This window comes from Melozone crissalis, unplaced genomic scaffold, assembly GCF_028551555.1.
Source record: "Melozone crissalis strain CALT ecotype California unplaced genomic scaffold, PUWL_Pcris_2 ptg000023l_1, whole genome shotgun sequence".
Taxonomy (NCBI): domain Eukaryota; kingdom Metazoa; phylum Chordata; class Aves; order Passeriformes; family Passerellidae; genus Melozone; species Melozone crissalis.
This window is the reverse complement of record NW_026535801.1, coordinates 23,604,006-23,628,073: the sequence shown is the minus strand read 5'-3', so window position 1 is coordinate 23,628,073 and position 24,068 is coordinate 23,604,006. Positions and strand designations below refer to the sequence as shown.

The window sequence follows — 24,068 nt, the reverse complement described above, 5'->3', positions numbered from 1 at the left end:
CAGCTCTAGTGCTTGGCTCTGAACGGACACAAATAATCAGTCACTGACAGAATCTAAGTCCTAGATCACCACTGCACGGTTTCCAAATGATATAGAATAGGAACCAACTGATCCCCAGATAGCCCTATATAAAAGACTTTTTATCCCTATTAGGCAAGTGTAATCTCCTTGCTCCACCTCCCCCAGTAAGAGGCACATGAAAGCAGGAGTTTTTGGCTAGAAACATGTCTCAGAGAAGATAGGTAAAGAATTAACTTACCCATCTACAAGTCCATGCTGCAAAATAAGTCTCTGAGCCTCTTCTCTAGAGATTTTATGATGGAACCATGACTGAGATCTGTGTATAGCTGTAGAAAAAAAGATCAGTGAAAAAACATTTTCCCTTTATTGAAAGAACCAGTTATTGCATTTGTCTGGCAAGGAATTAACTCACACATACCCATATTAGACATGGCAATAGGACTACCATGGGAGTTGAGTCGGAGACACCCTCTCCTCTGTATGAGAGAGAAGCAAAAATGTGACTTCAAAGCTCTTTTGTTAAAACAAACAAACAAACAAAAATGAACCCCACCAAACCAGAAAACACTATTCTGATAAATCAAAGATATTTATACCCGCCATGCTAATCCTTCTTCAACTGCGACTGAAAGGGCTTCTGTTGGATTTTCTATAATTCTGCTTCTGTGTCCTGAGAAATCCATTGCTACTAAAGAATTTTCTGAAATGCTTCTCTGCAACAAAGAAAAATAAATTTAGTTTGCTCACTTTTTACAAGATCCATCATTTAAAAGCAAGCTTCTGAGAAAACATTATGTTTTGTAAGTGATATTTCATGTATTGGCAGTGTTTCTCATCAGAGCCAAACTCATTTTACCCTAGGGAGCATTTATAATTCCAGTATGCTGCTGCAAAGCTCAATTTTGCAGTCTGGCTGGACAGACCATTTTTTTGCATTACTGCAATGGATGACAAATATATCACTTTACCATAAACTGTATTTATATTTTTAACTATAACTAGCCCTTTCCATGTCAAAACAAGTCAGGAAACTGTTATTAAGATGTCCAAGTAACAGGGAAAAAAAGGTAAAATACAAAATTATTATACATAATGATCCAATTAAAAAATATTCAAAATATTTCATTAGAAATATGTCAGATTTATATGTTTGCTATATAAATTTCCATTCAGTTTACCATATTTAAGCATTGAAAACAGCAATTTCTATGGAGTACAGCTTCTATTTTAATACATCACTTCTAACTCTAATCACAGACTCAATAACTGCAGCATCTGTTACAAAAAATGCTTGTGTTTTTTTCTCTCAGTGAAGATCAATTTTGTAACAACTGAATAAGAACATTGAGGTTTGACAAAACAGTCCTAAAAATCACCAAAATGTTTCTCAGAAACCAAGGTTTACACAATCAGGTTTTATAAGAATTGTGATGGCAGGCACTGGAATATCTAATAAATAAAAGAGCATTCTACAGGTTAAAACAACATCTGGACACAAGAGGCCCAGATTTCTGTAGGGTTAGCAAAGCTTCCCAGTCCAAAACCAGAGCAGGTCTGGTTATTGGTCTTTTTTTGGTGGTGGTTTTTTTTGGTTTTTTTTTTTTTTTTGCTTTGTTGCAATCATGAATATAACTACAAATGGAGGACAGCAATTCTGTAGTTCACTGTACACTGTAGACTACGGTCTATCTGAGTAACCTGTAAAGAACTTTGCAAAAGTAAAAAATAAGGGAAAATTAAGAGAAAATGTTTGCCTCTAGCAGGGTGGAGGGAACCCTCTGTAGATGACATGGTTGAGAAATGAAGGGATGTGAAACGTGGAAGTGGCTTCCTTATGAAGTACGTTCATCAGCGTGTGCGCTTAATCCGCGATTATTCAATTTGCTGTTTTATTCATGAATTATACACCAGTAGAAAAACAGTGCCATTGTTAGCAGTGGGATAGATTCTGCCTGTTAGAAGCTATGGGAACTAAAATGCACACAACAGTGAAAGAGAAGACAATCAGTAGTAGCTCTCTGATCCATCATAAGAGCAGCAGCTGGCTATTGCAGTAGCTTCACAGAACACAAACTAAGGCACAGGCAGCATATTAAGCACATGCTTAATAAGCCATGCTTATTAGCAAGATCACTGAAAACTACTTATGTGAATACCTGTGATAGCAAATGCATTTTTTGGCATTTTATCAGCAAGAACTATAATAAAAGCTAAAAACAAATCACTATAAAATCATTGTCACAGATCTTTGCAAAAAGTAATTTTTATCCAATTTAGCAAAAACAAAACACAAAAGGAATATAAATCATCCATGAAAAAGTCTGAAATGACTCATAAAGAGTAGGGATAACGTAAGATATAAAGAAATGGAAAACCTCATCCAATCCCAACTATCCAACTGAGAAGAAGGACACGATATCTTGTATAGTCTGCTTTTCTCCAAAACAGGAGAAATCTGCCAAATTATGGTTTTCCCCCAAAGTCTGGTCAGTATTACACCAGCTCAAATTCATCTCAAGTACTTAATGTTTTTGGGTATTTTTTTTAATTAAAAGAGGAAGTATACCAAAAAGGATTTGTTATAATCTTCTTTTTCATCACCATGTGTAACCTTAAACATTTTGCTTCTCTTTTAACACATTTATGGTCCTGCTGCTTTCTTTTCAGAATCTTCTTTCCATTCAACAGCAATAAGCCAATGAACTCCCAAAATACTGAAGATTTTACAAAGAGAAAGCCTTTTAACTCATTTGTTAAATTGAAATTAATTAATTAGCTCTCTAGTCAACCCTGGTAGCCCTTAATATTTCGGCAAGCATTGGCACATGCAAGGTTTTGAAGGAGCAGGTCAGTAGTGTAACTGACACAAGTTACTTGAAAAGAGCACAATGGCAGAAACATGTATTTATTCATGGAGCTACTGTGGGACATACCATAGGTGTTATATTCAAAGGGCTGCAGCCACTTCTACCTTGATATGGTTGCATGTAATTCTGATACAGCTGCATCCCATACTAAAACCAGAAAATAACATGGTTAGCATTTTAAATTATAAACCTAAGCCAAGTAAGGTTTTTTCCAGATGAAAAAGATAGCACATGCCTTTTTTTACCATTAAAAACCAGGGAGAAAAGCTGTTAGGCTAAGGAAATGTACATCATCACTGTTGCTGCTGCCTTTACAAATGTTTCACTTTGCATGAAATACTACCCATTTAATACACCAACTGGCCTGTTCCTATTTTGTCACAAACAGTCACATTTTAAAAACACTGAAGTTCCCTTGTTGTGTATTCTTGTCGCTTTGTTCAACATTACTCAGCAATCTCACACGAATTCAACATGGTTACACAGAAACATATGCTTAATGTTAAATATTTTCAGGACTGAGGCATCATTCCACCCCTTAAAATGATTTCAGGATTTGAACGCTCTCTTCTTGTGGGGATAAAAAAAAAAAAGATTTCAAAGTACAAAATTGATACTGCTATTGCATGGGAACCTAAAATGATGTTACCTCTCTACTCACAGCATCAAAATACCACATAGCACACTTAAGCAAGAAGTTAACTCCACACAGAAAAATTACCTTGAGTAACCTAATTGCTGTCATCCAACAGGTCCTACTTTGTTCATCATCTGCACAGAGCTGTTTCAGGTCTCTGGTTCCTCCTGATTTGTTAGGCTAGAAGGCCACAGCACATTTTTTTAGCATTAAAGCATATCTTGAAGATAATACCTGTTGAAATAAAAGCCACTAATTCTCCTATTTTATAACAGACAGCTGAATATTGCTTTCAAAGCCTTAAAGAAACTTAAGCTTACCTAAAAACTGTGGCTTGCTTTAATATGTATCAGAATAATAAGCTTGTACCTTAAAGCAGAATCCATAGTTTGTTGGTGCTCCAGAAATCTTTTTGCCTGTTAAAGACATGTACATATCACTATTGCTGAATTCACAGAAAAACTGCAGATGCCTTGGCTCCTAAAAAGAAAAGTAATGTAATACCGTTAGACTACTTTTAGCCAGCCTCTCCAGATAAGAAACTTGGAAGAATACAGTAGTTATCCTGTTCCAAAATACAGTCTTACAAACTGCAGTTTCAAACATGACATCATGAAGTCTAAAAAGAGGCAACTCAATAGTCATTTCATAATTCAGAGGAAAAAGAAATCAAATCAGTTAAAGAGTTTATTCTTCCAGAGGGGAAAAATCCCCCAGACTATAAGTTATATAATTTCTGAGAAAACTTCCACTAGATCCAAGCAATAATAAAATCAGAGTAGGAGGCAAGTTTTGAGAGCAGTATGCATTTCAAACATCAAAACAAAATAAACTTTCATAAACTGAAAAACAACATACTGTTATAATTATTGCCCAGTACCATTTCTAACTATTATCTCTCCCCACTAAGTTAATTATGTCAAGGAAGCAAACGAAATTTGCCAAAGGATAAAAACCAGCTCAATGAAAACTTTGGCAGGTAATTACAGAAAATCCAACATATGAATAAACATTGCTTTGAGTAGTTTATGTAAAAGGTTTCTCAACTCCAATGCTTAATGCGATAAGGCTTAAAGTACCACCACCAAAAATTTGAACTAGTAGAATGAAAAACCGTGCAGTGACAAATTTTGAGAATTCCCAAATTTATCTGCAGAAATTATTATTTTATATAATTAATTACTGTATCCACTTTTCAGAACATCTACTTATACTTCAGAAATTTAATTAGTATTTGACAATTTGTCTTAACAGGGTACGCTGTTCTGAGAAACACCAAGCAGAAATGAAGCAAACTTATCAGGCAAAAAGAAACCAGAGTTTCTAAGAAAGCACCTTCCCAGTTTTGTATCTCCATATCTCTCTAGATTTTATCTATAATAACTAGATTTATCTTTTCTTTTTTTTATCACTCTAAGTTTAATTATTTGGTTATAAATTTTGGTTGTTATTATTACAACAAATGATAAATACATACATATTTGCTCTGACTTCACAGTTCTTGCTCTCTGTCTTTTTTTTTCCCCCTTACCTTAGATGTACCTTTAGTGGAAAAATAAAGGCCAGATCTTCTCAAAAGAAAGTACAATTTTTTCCATGATTTTTTCCCCTGCTCCTTTGCATGCAAATAACCATGAATCTCAGGATATGTGCTGGAGCTAAGGAACATCTGAAAGAAAGTATCAGACATGCATTTTTCTTTCTCTCAGAAATCAGCTTTGTGTTTCATTGACATACTCAGGGCTAAGGGGAATAACTCCTAAATACACTATCACACCACAGTAATTCAGTTATGATCACATCTAATCTCATCAACAGCACTTCTCATTTAAGGCAAGTAAGAATGTTATATAACTCCAAGGTATGCTAAGCAAGTTACATATTTATATGGAACCATATGGTTTGAAATGAGAGCATTACTTCTGCAGTATGTGAACTTCTGCAACTAAACTAGTGTAAGAAGTACTGATCCCATGCCTCAGACCCTATTTATATAAAACTGCTAATCAGTGCTAACAACAGAAGAAAAAAATTATGTCCCTCCCTTCATCCACCACGTTACAAACCAGAGAAATTACCTGACCTGAGTTAAAATTAATTCAGCAAACCACAAACTCTGAATTACAAAGCCATGCAGGTCAGGTAGATATTAGCATTGTCAGAAGTAGGGAAGAAAGGGCTCTGCACCTGAAAGGTGCTTCAGGAAGAGCTTTAGCTGAACCAAAATCAGAGCGACTGGGCCTGTCCCCAAGACAGCTCCTGCCTCTACTCAGGATATTCAATTACTTCTCTTCAGCAATTTCATCAGACATTGTCAGAGTGCAACACAGCTCTCATCTTGCTGAGGCTTTGACAGTTCTACTCAGTCTTGCTGCAAAAGTACCCACTAAAAGTGAGCAACCACATTAACTTTACCCTGATTCCATGTAATGCATTCATTTTTATCACTCTTCTTCCAATAACACTGCTCAGAACTGACTCTAAACATATTAACCCAGAACTGTTCTATTTCTGTATATACCACAGAATCTGTTATCTCTGAGCTCTTCTAGGAACCTTGCCCCGGGACTGGTCTGTGGTATCATAAATTCTGTCAAGGCTTGCATAGAGGTATGGCACAAAGGATTTTCTGGTCGATATCTGCAGTTTTCATTGCTGAATTTTCTTCCCACACACTTCTATTTCCAGAAAATCTTATTTGAGGAGTGAAACAACAGATTACAAGGCAAGAGATGCACTGGCCAGTACTGGACTCCAGCAGAATGAAACAGCGAACGCTATTTTGGAAGCACACCGAGTTCTCTGGCCACTAAATAATACAGTCCAACCAAGATATAGAAGGTTTCTTTGACTTTTTATTGTTTTTCTGCCTTGCAGTGCGATGCATGAGTACCAGCTGCAGACCAACCTGAGCTGGTGTGAATGCAGTAACAGGAGCAGGGCCCCACTGGCCAGGGCAGTGCCCCAGCCCACCACCAGGGCTGCATTATGAGCAGCTTCACTGCTATTCATCTGAACAGCCCAATTACAGTAAGCCCAGGTGCATCTAGCTACACGTGCTGCTGGCACACAGCTGTGTGCAAATGCAGCTAAAGCTATTTTAGCCACACTGAAGCAGATGGGTAGGTCTGGGTACATGTTCTGGCTGTTCATCTTCCCTTTTGCCATGCACTAACAGGTTCACTGGTGGGAAATATGCAGGCTCAACTGAAAAAGTATAAAATCCATAAACAAAGTCAACTTAAAGCCTTAAGAAAATCTAAACAAGCCAATGTATGCAAAAACAAAAGAGCATCTTTTTAGGCTTTAATGTCTCTGCTGAAACTAAAAGGAGTGGTTGGCTTCCTGCCTGCACAAGTGTCTTCCCCAGGATTTCTGCCATAAGAGCTTCAAACCAGAAATGTTGTCATGAAAAACACTTCTCTTACTCAGCAGACCAAAGTGGAGGAGCAATACAATGCTAAGCTTCGACAGCCACTGTTGTACCCATGCTATCAATTAAAATAAAATAGCAGTAATGCTAGTAAAAAGGCAATCTTAAATCCATCTTTTCCTTTCTAAGGAAAGACAGCTGAGGACTATGTGAGAAAATAGAACATGAACAAGCTGTAGTCAAAACCATTAACTGTCAGAAGGATGAGCAGTAAAAATATTTCAGAGTGAGAACTGAATGTCTGTAATAAATGCCAAAAATGAATTATAGTAGGAAAGAAAATTTCCTTGTTTTTTGTTTCAGCTTGCTTTTTGTTGGGGGTTTTTTGTTGCCCCTTGTTTTGTTGGTTTTTTTTTAATAGAGATACATATAAGTTTGTTATAGAAAGGAATGGGTCCCTGTTTATGCAAATAAAAATAAGAAAAATCCTTAGTACTGGAAGAAGAGGGGAGACCTAAATGATAGTACACTGCAGACAGGGACTACTGGTCACACAAAATGTGGAAATAAACTTGCACCCTCTTCCCCACACAGTGAAATATATCCCCTGATAAGCAGAGTGGTGTCAAATGCCACCATGTCCTTCAGCTGCTGATATAGACAGCACTGAGGAGTTGAAACATATGCAGTGTTTCAGGGAGTTAAAGAAGCCATCATTATACTAGACTTTGTGAATTGTGTTGAATTTGATGACTGATTTCTTCAAAGATGTGATGACAGTTAGCCAGACCAATGCTACTGGGAATGAGCTGGATTTTTACCGTGAACCCGCTAAAAATTTTGGGAGGACCAAGTAATACTAGCGAAGAATTGATTCTGAATCTCAATATTGTCCCCTATAGACTTCAGTCCACCTGAAAGGTTTAGACTGGGAGGCCAACAAAACCTAGAGTGGAAGACAGAGTAAGGCAATGGGGAGATTAAAACAACACCCAGGAGACTGGCAAGAGACTGAAATGCAGTGCAGGTCTGCTTCAGCCTGGAGTCTGAAATGGCAGTCATGTGAGAAACTGGTTAGGGAAAGGGGGACTTGCTGTGGCAGAGAGATTAAAGAAATTGAAGCCTGGCTCTTAATAATGATCTTAAAATTGTCATACCATGTTCATTTTTGACATATAAAACAGCCAATTTGCAAAAATAGCCTAAAGCGAGTTCCAAATGACCCAGACTGCCTGCCACTACACATGCACATAGAGCAGTGTGTCTCAGAGCTGCCATACCCTGATCAATACGGTGACACACCTCCTCTGTAGGCTAATCCATGGCAGCAATTAAACCTCTCTTGGGTACACACAGGCACTCAGTATATCCCAGACCTCGTACTTTCACTTAGCACATGCTAAATGGATAGGAGACTCACGAACTTCTCTTTTGTTTTCGTGGCTCTGTTCTACAAAGATGCTCTGATTCAAAATCATCAGCCAAAATACTCACTCTTCCACTTTCAATGAGAGTTAAGAAAAACAGACCTTGAAAACATTTTACTTGCTTACAGTTCAATCCACAAAAGGATGTCAAAGTATCAGAAGTGATTTTTTTAATGACTTGTAAGCATTGAATTGTCAAACTAATGTCTCTTTTGATACTTAACCAAGCACATCACAAATAATAATGCAGCCCATTAACTTGTCTTAATGAAAGTTTCCAAGGAGATAGTGACTCACTGTAAACAATTTACCCAACAGTTTCTGCTGAAATGCGCACAATGGCTGCACAATCCACCAAGGTATTCTCTACTTTGTGCCTATTAAGTTTTATTTGATGAAATACAATTAAGCATACAATGCAACACAAAATAGCAACAGAGGAGAGTTTGCAACATGTTTTTCAAGTCACCAAAATGACAAGTAACTAGCTGTATATTTAGAAGTTTCTTAAGTTTACCTAGCAGCTTTGAACATATTCTAGATCTCACAATTTGGGCTTAAAGAAGTTCTGCACAAGAATATATGGCAAACAGTTATCTTATAAAATTCTTCATTATTTTTGAACTACTAAATTACATTTGTGAGGAAAAATATAAACCTCTATTAACATAGGGGACAGAATTTTCTAAATTAAATGTTTGTGCTAGACTGCAAAATCTGTATTATGTAGGTGGCAAAATGGAAACAATTTTCATTAGATTTGCAGCACTTCTGAAATCACAAAAATTTTATTTAGGTTTGTAAAAATTACTTACAGAATCTAGTGTCTGTAAAATCTAATTCACAAAAATTTTTACCATATTTGGGATAATCTTAACATCTTGATTAAAATCCACTCTTATAAGGACATAATTATTTAATATGAAAGAGTACTTTGACAATTAGTTACTTAAAATGTTTTTCATTTACTGCTGGAAATTAAGGTAGACATTATCATATAGTTTTTTTTAAACTGTAATTTCTGTCTTTCTTTTCTTCTGCCCTAAATATCCTGTGTTAGGTTGCCTTTCCAATCATTCTTTATCCCCAAAACTCATGCATAGGGTTGCTGTCTTAAGACCAGTGGAAGTTCTTCTATTATTTAATTTTTCCAATGACAAGCAAACAAGAGTGATGTGTATGTTTCCACCTTTATTACTCATTTTTCCCCTCTTTGAAAGTAAGACAATGATCCCTGATACGGTCATTTTGTATTATCATTTCATTATTCCCACTGTAAATTAGAATCCTGTGTCTGCTTAAAAGATGACTAACACTGAGTGACCTACCATAATTTTTTTTGAAGGCTACAGTAGCCCTCAAGCTAACAAATCATACTAGTCAGTCTAAATTTTCTACTCGTTAAGTTTAACCATTTAACTCTTTTTTATATCCATTTGTGTCACATCACCAGTATTTTGGTATTCTACCATAGCCTGCTGCTAAGTTTGTTCAGCACTCCTCCACCTATTTAAGGATAAGGTGTCTTACACCTGAAATACCCAGTAAAGGTGTTTAATGTTTTCACTGTATTTCCTTCATTTTGGTGCTTCTTGATTGTTAAAGGACATCCAAGTTTCCAAGTGTGGACACATAAAAGCTGCTAGGAAGGGACACATTGTCTCTTATCTCTTGAGGAAAGAAGTTATTAACCATGTCTTGAGTTATTCAAAACCTAGCAACAGATCCAACAGCAATAAAGAACTATGCTCACACAGCACAGATAATGTGAAATTATGAGCTGTGCTGGGTCATCTTCATTCAAGGATTACATACCTGTAATATCCCAGAGTGGCTTAGAGCAGCATTGGTCTCACTTGGAAAAGATATCATATGATCTGGAAAAAAGCTCTGTAACAACAAGAACTTGTATCAAAGTTCTGTAGAAATAAATACAAAACTTTCTCTCTTGGATGTGCAATTTAAGTTCTCAGTGCAGCACAAGACACTGAAGATTCCCTGATCCAATAATTTAAGCTTACCTTAGTATCATCCCAAAATTTGGCACATGCTATATATTATTTGCTGAAAAACACAGAATTTTGAGAAAACATCAATAGTCTCTGGAACAGGGTTTCAGACACCAGTGCAAATCACATTGCAATATTTGGCCCTTAGTGTTGTTTTTCTACCAGTAATTTCTATTGCTGTTGACATATAAGATTTGCCTGGGGAGTCAATATGCTACAAAGTAAGGAGGCTATACACCAACATGCTGAAAAGTGTGTTGTTCTCTATTGTTTTCATTACACTAGAAACTCAGTAGAATATTTTGGAATATCTTCCACTAACAGAGAAAGAGTTCTCTCCTTTTTTTTAATCTTCTATTTTATGTATTGTACAAATTAACAAAACAAATCTGACTACATCAACATGATGGGGTTAAAAGCTTACAACTAAAATGCCAGTTTCATTATCAAGGAAAGCTCAAGGGATAATTTATGGGACAGACCTGCAGCTGGGGTGCTCAATACAGTCATGCAGATATGAACCACACAAGGGTCTGACCATCACAAATAATGTTCTCTCAAGGCCTGGACAAATTTGAAGTTAATATTCCCTTAGCCACCCAATGTCCAGCAATTTCCATTTTTAATGAAATTGAACTTCTGGTAGGGTTAATTCATATTAACTCATTGTGATAAAACATTCTTGCTGCAGCTGGGACCAGAACACCCAGCAGAACTCTGCTTAGCTATAGCTGCTGAAGCTGCTGTAGCTGCAGCTCCACTCACTGGGTAAACAATATATAAACTTAATTTTTGGAGGCAACAGACAGAAACTGATGCATACAAAGTCCCCCCTGAATATGAGGAAGAACTTCTTTACTATGTGGATGATCGCACATAGTAAAGAAGTTCTTTACTGGAACAGATTGCCAAGAAAGGCTGTGGAATCTCTCTCAATGGAGATATTCAAGAACCCTCTGGATGTAATCCTGTGTCATGTGCTCTGGGATGACTCTGCTTGAGCAGGAAGGTTGACCCATTCTGTGATTCTGTGAAAGCCTCTTTACTAACTGCAGACCATCTCAAGATGAAAAATTTTTCACTGGTATAGTGATATCTCCATATCTGGGACAAATCTATCATATTGGTCCAGAGACACACAGTTCAATCAAACAAAAAAATTCCCAAAACTCTTCTACTTCTTGTTATCTTTATATTTACCTTTTTATATTTTGCATAGATAGTCTGAGTTCCCTTTCACTTTTTATCTTTTAAGCCCTCACGCAGTTCTGCTATTTCTCCCTTTTACATCTGAAACAAGCTGGTTTTATAAGAGACAGCATTAGGAGTCGCCCAAATACACCATGGAGCAACCAGATGGTGAGTTCCTTCTGCTGAGCCAGGACTGCTTCCCTGGCCTTTGCCATCAGCCAAGGTCTGAATCAGCAGCATTAACCTTTGGCAACATCCCTGAGTTAGAGGACATCTCTGCTTTCTTTCCATTCCTTATGTATGCTAACTTTGGCTTCACTTTCACTTACCCCTAGTAGGTTATGGCTGCTCATGGCCTTTTGTGTCAGTTGTCACTTAGCTACAGCTGAGAGAAGCTGCAATTTGGCAGTGCTGGGCCAGAACATTCAATTTTCACTTCAACAATAAAATCATCTTTGCTACAGGTGCCCCTCCTCATACTGCTTCATTTTATATTACGTTGTCACTTGATGAAAAGTTCAGTGAGTAGCAAAAATTTAATTTGGTTTTACGTTCGTGTGCAAATTTCAATACAATTAAACCCAATCACTGCTCTCATCACTCCCAAACATAAAAAATGAACATGGCTGTTTGACAACTCTAAGAAAGGGACCAGCCAATGATCACATGCACATTGCTGTATTTCACATATTCCCTCTTGATTATTCCTTTTGACTCCTGCTACACTAAAAAATTTAAACTCTGACTATCTGTGTGCACCAAAAAAGACTTTTTTAGAAACAGTAACTGCAGTAACTTCACAGATAAAGTTTTAGGACTTACCAGTGGATTTTTAAAAAACTCATACTTTGCATAATTTTTTCTAAAATACAGTTTGGTTTCCTCTTCCATTACCCAATTTGACTGGACTTCCATCACTAATTCATGGTCTTCTATAGCTCTTCCTATAAGAAAAAAACCAAAAAATATTAAAGAAAAAACAAAAGCAAATATCAAGCTCATGACTAGCAAAAGCCAAAGAACTCTCATGATCTACAGATAAAGTGAAGTTAAACTTCCATTGCATTTAACTTGCCCTTCATTGAATTTTAAAAATTTCACCCAATTTTTGATCCAAAAAGACAGAAATTAAAGATGCTGTATGAAAATCTCATTTTGTAATCAGACTAAATGAAGCAAATAAAACCATAAAGAAATTCAGAATACAAAAAATACCCCAAAATAGTGAAAGAAAAGTAAGCATTTTGAAATCTTGTACAGGTTGTTCTATTCCAAAACACATTCTTTAGATGCAAGGGCAAAGAACTGAAGCTCTGAGTTAAAACCAGCATTTTTTTCCTTCAGCTTTATAAAGTGCTCCTCTGAGATGACATTTAAAACTCTTAAATGCTTGGCATTGTGACATTTAAGAAAACACCATTTCCTCAAGACTTACTTCTTGGTAGAAAAATATGACATTGTGCATCACCCCAAAAGATGGGTAAAGGTGCTGATATTTCTTTATTTTTAAGGTGTCACAGCAAAAAATATTTTATAACTGAGTAAACTTACTTTTTTGAAGGAACTGAAACACTGAGTGCCCTCCAAAAACACAGCCCTGTAATCAAATCCTTAAATGCTGACATGAAAAACCTGCCTTTCTGTTTAGGTAAATAATTTTTGTCTTCCAACTAGACTGGAGAGTTTCTACCTCCCCTTCTATCATCTCTTTATTACTGCTATCTCTAACATGAGGAGCACCTGCTACAGTCCACAACAGCCTCCTCAATTATGGAAGTATTTAATGCACATGAAAGATTTCATATTGGAGTACATGATAGAACACATTTCAAAAAGCCTCTTCTCCAGCCACCCAGTGGGGAAAAAATTTAAACTAAATAAGAAATAGAAAGCCATTGCTCAGCACTACGTCACAGGTAGTGCTTTATGAACCTTCCCAGCCTTCACAGACTACCTGAAAGAATGCAGAGTGAAATCAAAATGAGACTGAAGGATACTGATGTGCCTGGCCAAGGCACTGTCCTCTACTCAAAGAGGAGCCCTAGAAAATGTGTGTTCAGATGTAGAAGCAAACAGAAAACTCTTTACAGCCAGCAGAAAAATTTCTCACTATACAAGGAAAAATTTCTGGATGAAGATAGTACTTCCCTTACAAAGGAGAGCAGTTACAGAAAACTGTTCTGTTTGCAGAGCCTGCCCTGCTCAGGGGAACTGCAGCAGATGTATGGGACTCACAGCACCAAGGTACTTGGTGCTAGGGATGACATGGCATCATCCAAATTTAGGCACACTTCAGCTGCTTTCAATGATCTTAAACATTGTGAAAACCATTCAAGTTAAAATAACACATACCAGAAAAACACAAGTCTGAAATATATTGATTAATAGAGCTGCAGGAATTGCTGAACTTCAGATATTTGAAGTAGAACCCCTGCAACTGCAAAACTTGGGAGGTGGGGAGGAAAGCTGAGCTTCCTGGCTGCCAAGGCAGCAGCAGTGAGGACACAACCATCCTTGGTGTTCAACAATAGAGCTCTGCACCCAAGGGCACATATGTTTGTGAAAAGTGAAATATAGAGACCGTGGGTTTATGCTTTGCCCTAGGTGGGAGTTTTGTTGGGATTTTTTCCTTTTTAAACTTTCTCAGCAGATACCTCCACACAGCAATGAAGGCAGAATTCAGCAATGTAATTAATGTCTGTCTTGATTAAAAGCAGAACATTGTGCTCAGCTCACTAAGATTCATGCAATTATATCTAATTCAGGAGTATTCAGACAGCAGTTAGATTTTAAAGAAAATGTTCACTAATTGATGGATGAATTATTAATCCATGTAATCCTGGAGTTTACACAGACACACACATTTGCCCACAGCACTTCTCCTTTCAATACCAATTCCCCTAACTTATGAGATGAAAAAGACTTTCCAAATTTACATGCATAAACATACAGCAGTAACAAACAGAAAACAATCCCAAACTAACTCATAATTTAAAAAGTATTTGTTCAAACTAATCTTCCAATGCTTAAGAATATACTTAAAGCAAGTCAAGATGAATATGTTAACTCTTTCTAACAAAACCAAATCTAAATCAGCATCGTTAAAATAACTCCATTATTGTTCAGTGCTCTAAAAATACATAGGGGATATCTCAAATTGTTCCTTTCCTTGGCCAGTAATATTGAATTGCCAACCTCATAATCTAGGAAATTATTTTACTTTTAAAATTAAGCATTCACCTTTTTCTAGAATTACATTGAAAGCAGCTGGAGCAATTATAACACTGCATGGTGAATGAAGGTCTTCAGCAATTTCAAGAATATCAGAATATTAGGAAAATCAATTTCACTAATTATATGATATTGAAATCTTCCAAGAAATCCTCCAGATTGAAGACAACACACTACTTGTCAAAAAGTGTACTGTGCAAATACAGAAAGGTAGAGAAATAGTGCCACTATTGTTGTGGCATGGTTGCTCAAAGGCATCTTCTTCAATAGTTAGAACACTACTTGAACACCAGCTACACTACAGGAAACAGAAAACACTTCTGCTGTTTATACAGCACTGTTTTCTAAAGCCATTTTGCTACCTCTTCTTCTATAGCAGTCATTTTCAACCTCGACCCAGATTTAACTCTGACCTTCCTCTGAGTTGGAAGCACCTTACAGCTGATACATTCAGCGCAAAAGGTTACAAATATCTTTGAAGTTTTACAAAGCATGAAAAGAAATTTGAAAAACGCTTGTGTCTGCCTTCATAGGATAAAGGAGTATAAAAGGGCAGAAAACAGTTTTAGCTTTTGTAGTTCATCCTCAAATTACAGCTGATAAACATAACTGAGTCAGAGATGCACAGTCAAGTTTATTTTCAATAAATGCACAAGGCTGGATTCCCTAGATACATCCAGAGGAAGAAAGGGACTCTAACAATAGTTTTTAGTCATATTTAAATATTTGGGGGGGTGGGGAGGGTTGCAAGAGAGAGTGGCCAGGGAGAATGTTTATGGGGGTGTTTGATATTTGTTCCTGGTGTGTACATTTTTTTTAAATCAACAGCACTGGAGTTACCAGGTAGCAGCACAGTCTCTTTTGAGAATTAAGAACTCCATGGAGTTTTCTATGTATTTTAGAATGCAGGAAGGCATCCAGAACATCCTCTTTTTCAAGCCACACTTTGCACTAGCAGATGGAACTGCCCTTGAAGTTGCAGAAGTACTACCTTTTTTAGCTCTAGTACAGTGCCAAAGTTCAAGAATAACATGGAAATTTTGAGTGATGTGAAATTATAACCATATTTCTTTGGCATTTGTCTTCTAGTAGATTTTTTCTAACATAATTTCCTATCAAAAGCATACACAACACAGTACTGAAATACCGTGCTGTAAAAGCAAGATTGTCTAACTTGAGATTCAGTTCTATTACTTTCCAGCAGTGGGCTTCTAAACTCCTCTCTTGCTAAGGAAAGTCTTTCCTGTATTCTGCATTTTTTTCATCTCTGCAAACATTCCCTTTCTCCCTACAATTAATTTGTCTTATGTTTTTTATACTGCAAAAATACACCTATACACTTGAAAAAGGAACAGAGATCAGATGTTATATTTTGAAACCACAGATTACACATTTTGAACCGTATAATAGAAAAAGAGAAGTTTTACTACACTAGAGAAACACTGAAAAAGTGAAAGAATTTCAGAACATCTTGTTACCAGCAACTTAAAATACTACACATGGTATTGCTTCAATGCAGTTCACTGGTCCTATGTGGAAGTTTGGAGGAATGGTTTTGTTTTCCTTTTGCAGTAGCACTATCCCAGAGTTCACCATAAATCTAGCCAAAGTGAATGTAGTGAAGGAAAATACTGACAGCCCACTCTGATATTATTTCTGAAAACCAAATCCTATAGTAAAGATAAAATAGCACTGTGTAACCTCTTTCAGTCCCTGATGTCAGATATTTCACTCAGGTGTGTTAGGAACAAACAGGATTTTATTTCCAATGAAAATAACCCAAGTCTTTTTAGAGATAAGCAGAAAATACCACCCGTAAGAGAGAAAGAACTGCCTGATAAAAACAAGGTAGAGCAAGGAAGAATTTGCAGCGAGAACTTTAACTTTTAGTGTCTTCCAAATTGTTCATACAGATGCAGATCAACCAGTGTGAAGCAAATATACCATGAAAAAAATCTAGTTTATACCTATGCTTTCAAAAACAATCAGAAGCAACAACCCCAAAAATAAAAAATCAGAAGAAACTTCCCATCATATTGCTTCCAAGCCTTTCTATTAGAATTGTACTTCCATGTATGAAAATGAAAACCAGGCACCTTATTTACCATCATTTCATTATATGTTATTAGTCTTACCTAAACCTGTGTGGGTAAGTTGTTCAAAGAGAGTCCAGCTGTGGTCATCAACATAGTGGTTCTTCAATATCAAGAGCTGACACACATCCCTGGCTGTTATATCACTTGGTACTTCCAAAGCTCTGCTAGTATCATCTTCACTATACACTTTGATTACCTGCAATAAATAAAATCTCTAAAATATTCATAAGTTTAATCTTTGCTTCAGTTACTCCATGTATGTTGCTCTCTCAGCTCTGTGACTGAGACAAGAACCCACACACACAGAGTGCAACATGAAAGGCAGCCATTCCTCTCTAGTGCAATAGCATCATTGAGAACAGAACAGCCAAGCAAATTCCCCTACTAAATTTGACCACTGGATATCCCTTGCCACAGGACACTGGCCAGATTGGTACTTTACCTTGAAAAAAATTAATGGAGAGATAAATAAATGCAGTGAAACTGTACATTCTTAATAAGCTGAAAAAGAAACCACACAGCATAAACAGTGAAACTCAAGAATTCTCCGACTGCAGAACTGTAGAAGGATTTGATAAAGGAGTTAGTTCAGAGAATGGCAATCAGACTCAAGATGCTCACAGCTCACAATTCTGTAGAGAGTAAAACAGGAGATGTTACAGAGTGGCTTCAAATTTTGACAAGCAAGAACTGGAATTCTTGCACACACATCCTCAGTTTAAAGGGTGCCCAAGATGCTTTTAACTGACAAAATACTCCTCTCAGTTTATTGAATTTATCCATATTCATGAGAAAGCAAGACAAAACTCTCCTGAAATTTATGCGCAAAACCTAAATACCATTGTAAATCCCTCATTAAACAGCAAGATACAAGTTCTCACTTTAAAGACAAACAAGCCTGTTACTGTCAGTCATTCCTAACAGCTGCCTTACCGAAGGCACGCTCGTTTCAAGCATCTAATAAACAAGCAGCAATGTATTGTGCCCTAACTTGTCAAGGCAGCTCCCTCTCTGGTTTGTGCTGAAGTTGGTAGGAAAGTGAGCAGGAAACTCCAGCTGCATCTCCTACCACCTGCATCTTCCCACTAACAGAAAAAAATCCAAAAATAATTTTTAAAAAGACAGGTTCATTCACTCATGTTTGCCAAACATCAGATCAAGGAAAAAGGACTCCCTTTGTAAATCACACTCAGATTTTAAAGCACACTGATGGCCTTACTCCTCTACAAAAACCCATTTTTTCTGTGGAACTAAAGACCTATAGAAGTTTGGTTCCAAACTTTGGCCCTGCACATTAAATGAGTATGGAGCCCATGATAATTTGCTTTAATATTGCACCTAATCAGTGTTGACAGGTCAAGAGTCCCACACAACATTCATCCACCCTTGCCACAACACCAGTCTTCAGGATGTGGCAAACATTAAATTCATGCCCTAAAGTGCTGAAAACCCTCTCCCTACACATGAATCAACCACCTCAAAGCTGAGACTCTCAAGGGAAATAGAAGCCCTCAGAGAAAGAAGATCCAATGTTTCCACAGGCCTAAGCCCAGTATTTCCATTTAATCCAAAAGGCAAAAAGACCACATAGCTACTGAATTTAATACTGCCAAAGCAGCCATGCAGGATGGCTGTGGTTGGTGTTGTAAGACATCTCTGCTTTGGCAGCGTTCCCACTGCTAAGCAAAGGAGACCAGCAGCAATGCACCCTGCTTGCAGCAGAGCCTGGCTCCACACACACAAAGTCCTACTCCAGGCACACAGAAATCATGTTTGGCTATTCGGGATAAACTAGCATGAATTATTTAAATTCCTGCAATATTTACAATGGTTCAAAGATGAAATCAAAAGATGCGTCTGGCAGGGTGCACTGTGAATGGGATGGAGGGCTGTAGGGGTGACTGGAGGAAACAGCATCCCATCACCTTAAAATAGGTCCTACTGCGGGCAGCACTGAAGGTCACAGACAGCTTCATTAGTCTGTCCAGCAAGTCTATGTCAGGCTGAACCTAAAGGATTTTACAGGCTGAAATGCCAGAAAGGAGAGAGACAGTGGAGAAGGTGAAAGCAAAGGTAAGAATTGAATTAACTTTCCAAGTATTGACAATTGTTCTAAGTCCCTTCCAGCTGAAATATTCTATTCTGTTTCCTAATATTCTTGCAATAAAGCCAGGGTGGGAATCCACATGAGCATGCTGGCTAGGGACTCTATGGCACAGAGCAGCAACTGCAGTTTTCCCCAGGCACTCATCAAGTTCAGTGATATGCTTATTTTACAGCAAGAGCACGTACAGCCCATGCTGAGGCTCTTGACGGATATTTTAACAGAAATTCTTTTTAAAAGGGTTAAGAGTCGCAGTGCAGATGACTTCACTCTTATTGCTAGAGAAACAGAAAAAGAGTTTTTAAAATGCTGGAGACAGCAACACAAGTCATGATAATGAGCTGCCTGTGGCCATTCAGCTCAGGGAGTGGGAAGCCTTGGAGGTGGCCTTGGACTACTGGAGCTCAGCTAAAGCAAAACAAAACAACACAACAAAAAAACCAATGAGAAAAAACCCAGTTTATATTCTCTGTGAGTATTCTCACTCAGTTTTCTCAGTATAGGGAAATAAATCCTGCTCAAGTCTAGGAGAACACATCACCCCAGCTCACAGCTATGATGGGGTACCTTACAAAACACAAATGCTGTGACTTTTTCTTTTCCTTGCAAGGGATTCAGATGCAGCAGGAGACAAGAGTCACTTAATAGACACTCATCAACTTCTGTCACACATTTTGCTTAACGAATTGGTGTAAATCTCATCACTTAGAGTGATCTTTGGGGGTTTTTTTAATTAGAAGTTGCTCAGTATGCACTTGGTGTTGTGTTTGAAGCAAAGTCTCCTGTAAGATTGCTAGGAATGTACTTATTCCAAGAGGAGTGGATCAGATGAAAAAAGATAAATCCCAAATGCCATTTTTCCTTGGAAATATGTTGCAATATTTCTCTTCCTAGAAGTAGAGGATGCTTTGAGAATTAAAGGGTGGCAGAGTTATGCTAAAGATGCAGCTATGCTGACTTCCTACAGAAATGAGTAAGCTTGAGTGATACCTCCACTTTTATTGTGGCTCTCACCATGTATTTGACTGGCCAGTCATCTCCACTTTCTTCCATTTTTTTTTTCCCTGAAAAATTTGTCTGAGAAGTAGCACACAAGAAAAGAGCTGCTAATTGAGACCAAGCTCTCATTACAGTTTTCATACCCTACACTCTCAAACTTTGCTCCAAAGCAAAGCAAGCTGTTTCACTTCCCTTGACTATACCTATTACTAGGCAGAAAAACTTGTCTCAGCAGCACTGAAATTTTATTTCCGGTCTAGTTTATAAATACAAGGAGATTTTAGTTCTTCCCAAGGCTAGAAAAAGAAACACCTCAATAGCTTCTATTTAAGTCACTGGAAGTAAGAAATAAGCAGCTCCAAGATTTTCCTATAAGAGGAAAACACCAAGCTCAGCATGACAAGCATTAATCATTTTCACTGCCTATGGGAGCAGGCAAGGAGGTACAGCATTTCTACATGTTCTCTTTCAGATTTTCAAGATATTAAAAATCAGCCAAGATCCCAGAATTATGTGTGATGCATCTTTATCCCTCCAAAAATTATTACTATAAGAAATGTTGCTTCAAAATGAAATATATTATTTTTCATATCTCACTAATCAAATGAACTCAGAATGTAAAATAAATGGTGAAAAATACAATCAAATATTTAATAAAGGAAAATAGAAAGAAGACCCTAGTTTTTACACTAAAAACTAACCAGAAGAAGCAAAAAATCAGCAATTGTATAAAAGAATAAGTAAAAGAGCACATAAGGTAAGCAGTGTGGGAGGAGGGAGGAGCAAGAGATGCAAAGCTGGACTCTACTCCCCCGAGTCTTCTTCCCCACCCAACCGTCATCTCCACTACAATAATTAAATAAAGTGTTCATAGACTTTTAAGAGATGGTGTCCAAGTCTGATTCTTCAGAATCTTCATGCCATCTGTTTCGGAAGTTCCAATCTGCAGAAACAGCACAAACATATGCCCTGCACTGAGGAATTTAAAATTTCAAACCAAAGTCCTAACGTGTGAAAAAAGCCAGGTAGAAACCCACAGAAAAAGAACCAATACCACACAGATTCCATATTTAGGTGCCTACACCAATATGACCTGACATTTATGTGATTCTTAATGCTTCTGTATAACCATTGACACAGTGGGTAGTCAACACCTTTAAAAAAAAAAAAAAAAAGGGCCACATTTATTTATAAAGATAAAAGCCCCTAAATTTAGCTTATGACTTCTAAAATTATTCCCCCCTTTCCCCCAAATAAAACACTGCACATTTTTGTAATTACATTATAATTTCTGACACATTTTTGTTAAATGCAGAATTATTGTATGCAAAACCAGGCTTTGAAAATTCTTACACTCCCAGGGTGTCATACTTCTCCTGAAATCTGGCCTGATACTCTGCTAACCCCTCTCTATAGTTAAACAATCAGGCTTTTTGCCTGCAGCATTTGTTCTCCAACTCCCAACCCTTCTGCCTGCTAGACCAAATTTTTTGCTTATTGATATTGGCAAAGGGTAGAGGAATTTGGAGTGTATTTTAACTACAATGGAGGTGCTTAGAAACTTCTAGCACTTTGAACTGGTTTATGACTTCTAGCAACAGCCTGTCTTGGTTTAGTAAGAGTCAGCTAAATTCTGCATTCATAAAAATATTTAAGAAATTAAGTCACAACTGTTGTTAGAAACAAATAGCATGTTAGTAAAGTTTACTGTGTTCTTTATCAGCTGTGAATGCAAGACTTTCCATTCAAATATCCCCATCTACAGTTAAAATGTCAGCTTCCAACATTTCCTCCAAAGGGAGAATTTCCAGGCCAAAAGGATTCAAGCAATTTCCAGAAATTTACATCTGTCATTTAAAAAAGGTGCATACAATGTCTAATTGTACGTATCTTGACTTCTCATTTGGAACACAGTATAGCTTCAAGAGGCAGAAGGAACACAGCTCCTATTTTCTGTCTTGTAATGAAACCAAAGTGCAAAGAAGGAAGAGCAAATCTAGGAAAATTGGTCTACCTCTCCTTCCACAACCTAGAAGGACCTCATACTTTTTCCATCATTTAACCTTTTTTAAAAATGACATTTTAAAGAGCAAAAACAATGTTAATTTCCAGCCTTTATTCCAATGTAAGATGACAGACAAGGTCAGTTTCTCTAGCAATTAATAAAAGTTCTTGCTTCAAAACATAAAAATTTTTTTAGACCTAAATATTCTTCTAGAAATTATTTTAAAGCTTGTTAAATTTCATGTTAAAAGTATGCATATTTTATAAATTAAAACAATTTCTACTTATTTTCTGTAATATTCTTCTGTGGCAATGAATTTACTATGGCACTATGGCAACTGTCTGTATGATGCAGCTCACAGAGCCACTCCCCTACTTCAGACTGCTGGTACAAACTCCATACCCTGCCCAATCCAACCACCCATGACCATCCCAGGAATTACAAAATTACACCAAAAATACAAACTGAATAGCAATGCAAAGAAGTAACAAAAAATACTTTCTATTACGTACAGGCAAAAAGGTCCAATTCTTACTTTCAAATGGCAATTCTTGCTTTCAAAAGACAGCCACCTGACATTGGGCAAGGCAGCATTAGTCCCTCAGTTTTGCTTTTAACAACATGAGGCAGGGGAAGTGAAATCTGTTTCTGTACAGCAAGGTAACAGACTGAACTCATTAAGATTGGTAGAGCACTTATACCTCCTCACTTGACTGCTGCTTTGGATGTGTAAATATGTTGTATTATAAAAAGGGAGGTTAAATTATGCAGATCTCCAAATTATAATAGGCTATGTGTAAAAATATACCAGCAAAGTTCTTTCAAAAAAAGGTTATGACAATCTCATCACGATACTGGAAAAAACGGCAGAATGAGGACAATATGACATGCAATCATGGCAAAGACAACGTCAGTAAAACTGAAGAGAAGCAGAGTTTGAAAGACACAACAGGGAAGCTAAAATACAAATATCATTACTTAATCCTGAAATTGATGCATTCAATTTAACAATATTGGTCAACAGAAACAAAATGTAGTTAAAGATAGTAATAAAATAGTTACAGAGGATTCCATTTCCCTGCATAAAACTGAACAAAAGGGCAAAGTCTAGAAAAAGCCACTGCCATGTGTTGGAAAGTTAACTCATAATACAACTACTTTTAGAGCAGAAAGTGAGATTCTTGTAAACTATATGATAATTAAATGACACTTGGCCCAAAAAATTACAATAATTGAAGAATTAAATAGCAACAGCAACATTGTAAGTACAACATCCTGTAAGTAGGAATGGCAGTAATAAATAAAGTGAAAGATTTATCACCATCAACAGCCATTACCACAAAGGACCAAATCAGGAGTGAGAAATACAAAGGGATCTACAGAAGTAAAACACAAAATAAACTCCTTAAAAAGAATGTACATTATTTATAAGGAAAGGTAGGGGTAGATCAAACAATTTGTTTAAATTGGGAGTCCCAAGTTAATCTACCTTACCAAAAATCTTTTTCAAACTATGGAGATTCCAAACAAAGCCAGTGAAAAAAACTTCAAATACAACTGTTAAGATGTGTGCAAATAACTAGAAAGTTGTGAGGAAATTTAAATATTATCAGCAAAAAATTCAAATAATACACTTACACGGAACATCAGAAATGAAAGAAAATTAGCAGACTTGCCAAATGATTAAGCTGTTGAAGGAGCACTTATACAAGATAAAAACACCACAGAGAAGCTAAATCATTTATCAGCATTAATTATTCACAATAGATATGGAACAGGTTCCCAGATCTAGTCTTTATAGGTGAAATAAAATCGTCTGTTTAAAATGGAAATAAACTGGAAAAAAAAAGGCAAATAGTTAACAGGAGGTTATACAGTCTAGCATTTAAATGGCAAACCTCAGCCTATCCTAGCACCAGTGGAAAGGGAGGCTTAAGCTCCATCTATCACTTCTTCTGCTGTGAGTATAAAGTTCTGCTCAGACCTGAAAAAGTGGAAAAGCCCAAGGGCTACTGCAGCAGATTAACTTTGGGTATCGCTTTGCAAATTCGTGAGTCACCAGTGCCTACCACCAGGCAGCTAAGAAAGAATCTACTAACATTACCTAA

At 36.9% G+C, this 24,068-nt stretch overlaps 1 protein-coding gene across 3 annotated transcripts in view; it reads right to left on the bottom strand.

Moving 5' to 3' along the window:
• Positions 1–24,068, bottom strand: part of GRB14 (growth factor receptor bound protein 14) — a 58,341-nt gene that overhangs the window by 8,157 nt on the left and 26,116 nt on the right. For 2 of the 3 annotated variants that reach the window (XM_054277877.1, XM_054277878.1), the window contains 10 exons: positions 16,892–17,048; positions 12,348–12,469; positions 10,141–10,215; positions 5,057–5,194; positions 3,895–4,005; positions 3,610–3,705; positions 2,955–3,035; positions 618–734; positions 440–497; positions 260–347 (listed from right to left, as the gene is read on the bottom strand). In XM_054277877.1, the coding sequence (XP_054133852.1) occupies positions 260–347; positions 440–497; positions 618–734; positions 2,955–3,035; positions 3,610–3,705; positions 3,895–4,005; positions 5,057–5,194; positions 10,141–10,215; positions 12,348–12,469; positions 16,892–17,048 (1,043 nt within the window). The remainder of the gene's footprint in view (positions 1–259; positions 348–439; positions 498–617; positions 735–2,954; positions 3,036–3,609; positions 3,706–3,894; positions 4,006–5,056; positions 5,195–10,140; positions 10,216–12,347; positions 12,470–16,891; positions 17,049–24,068) is intronic. The other variant, XM_054277879.1, reaches the window with a different exon arrangement.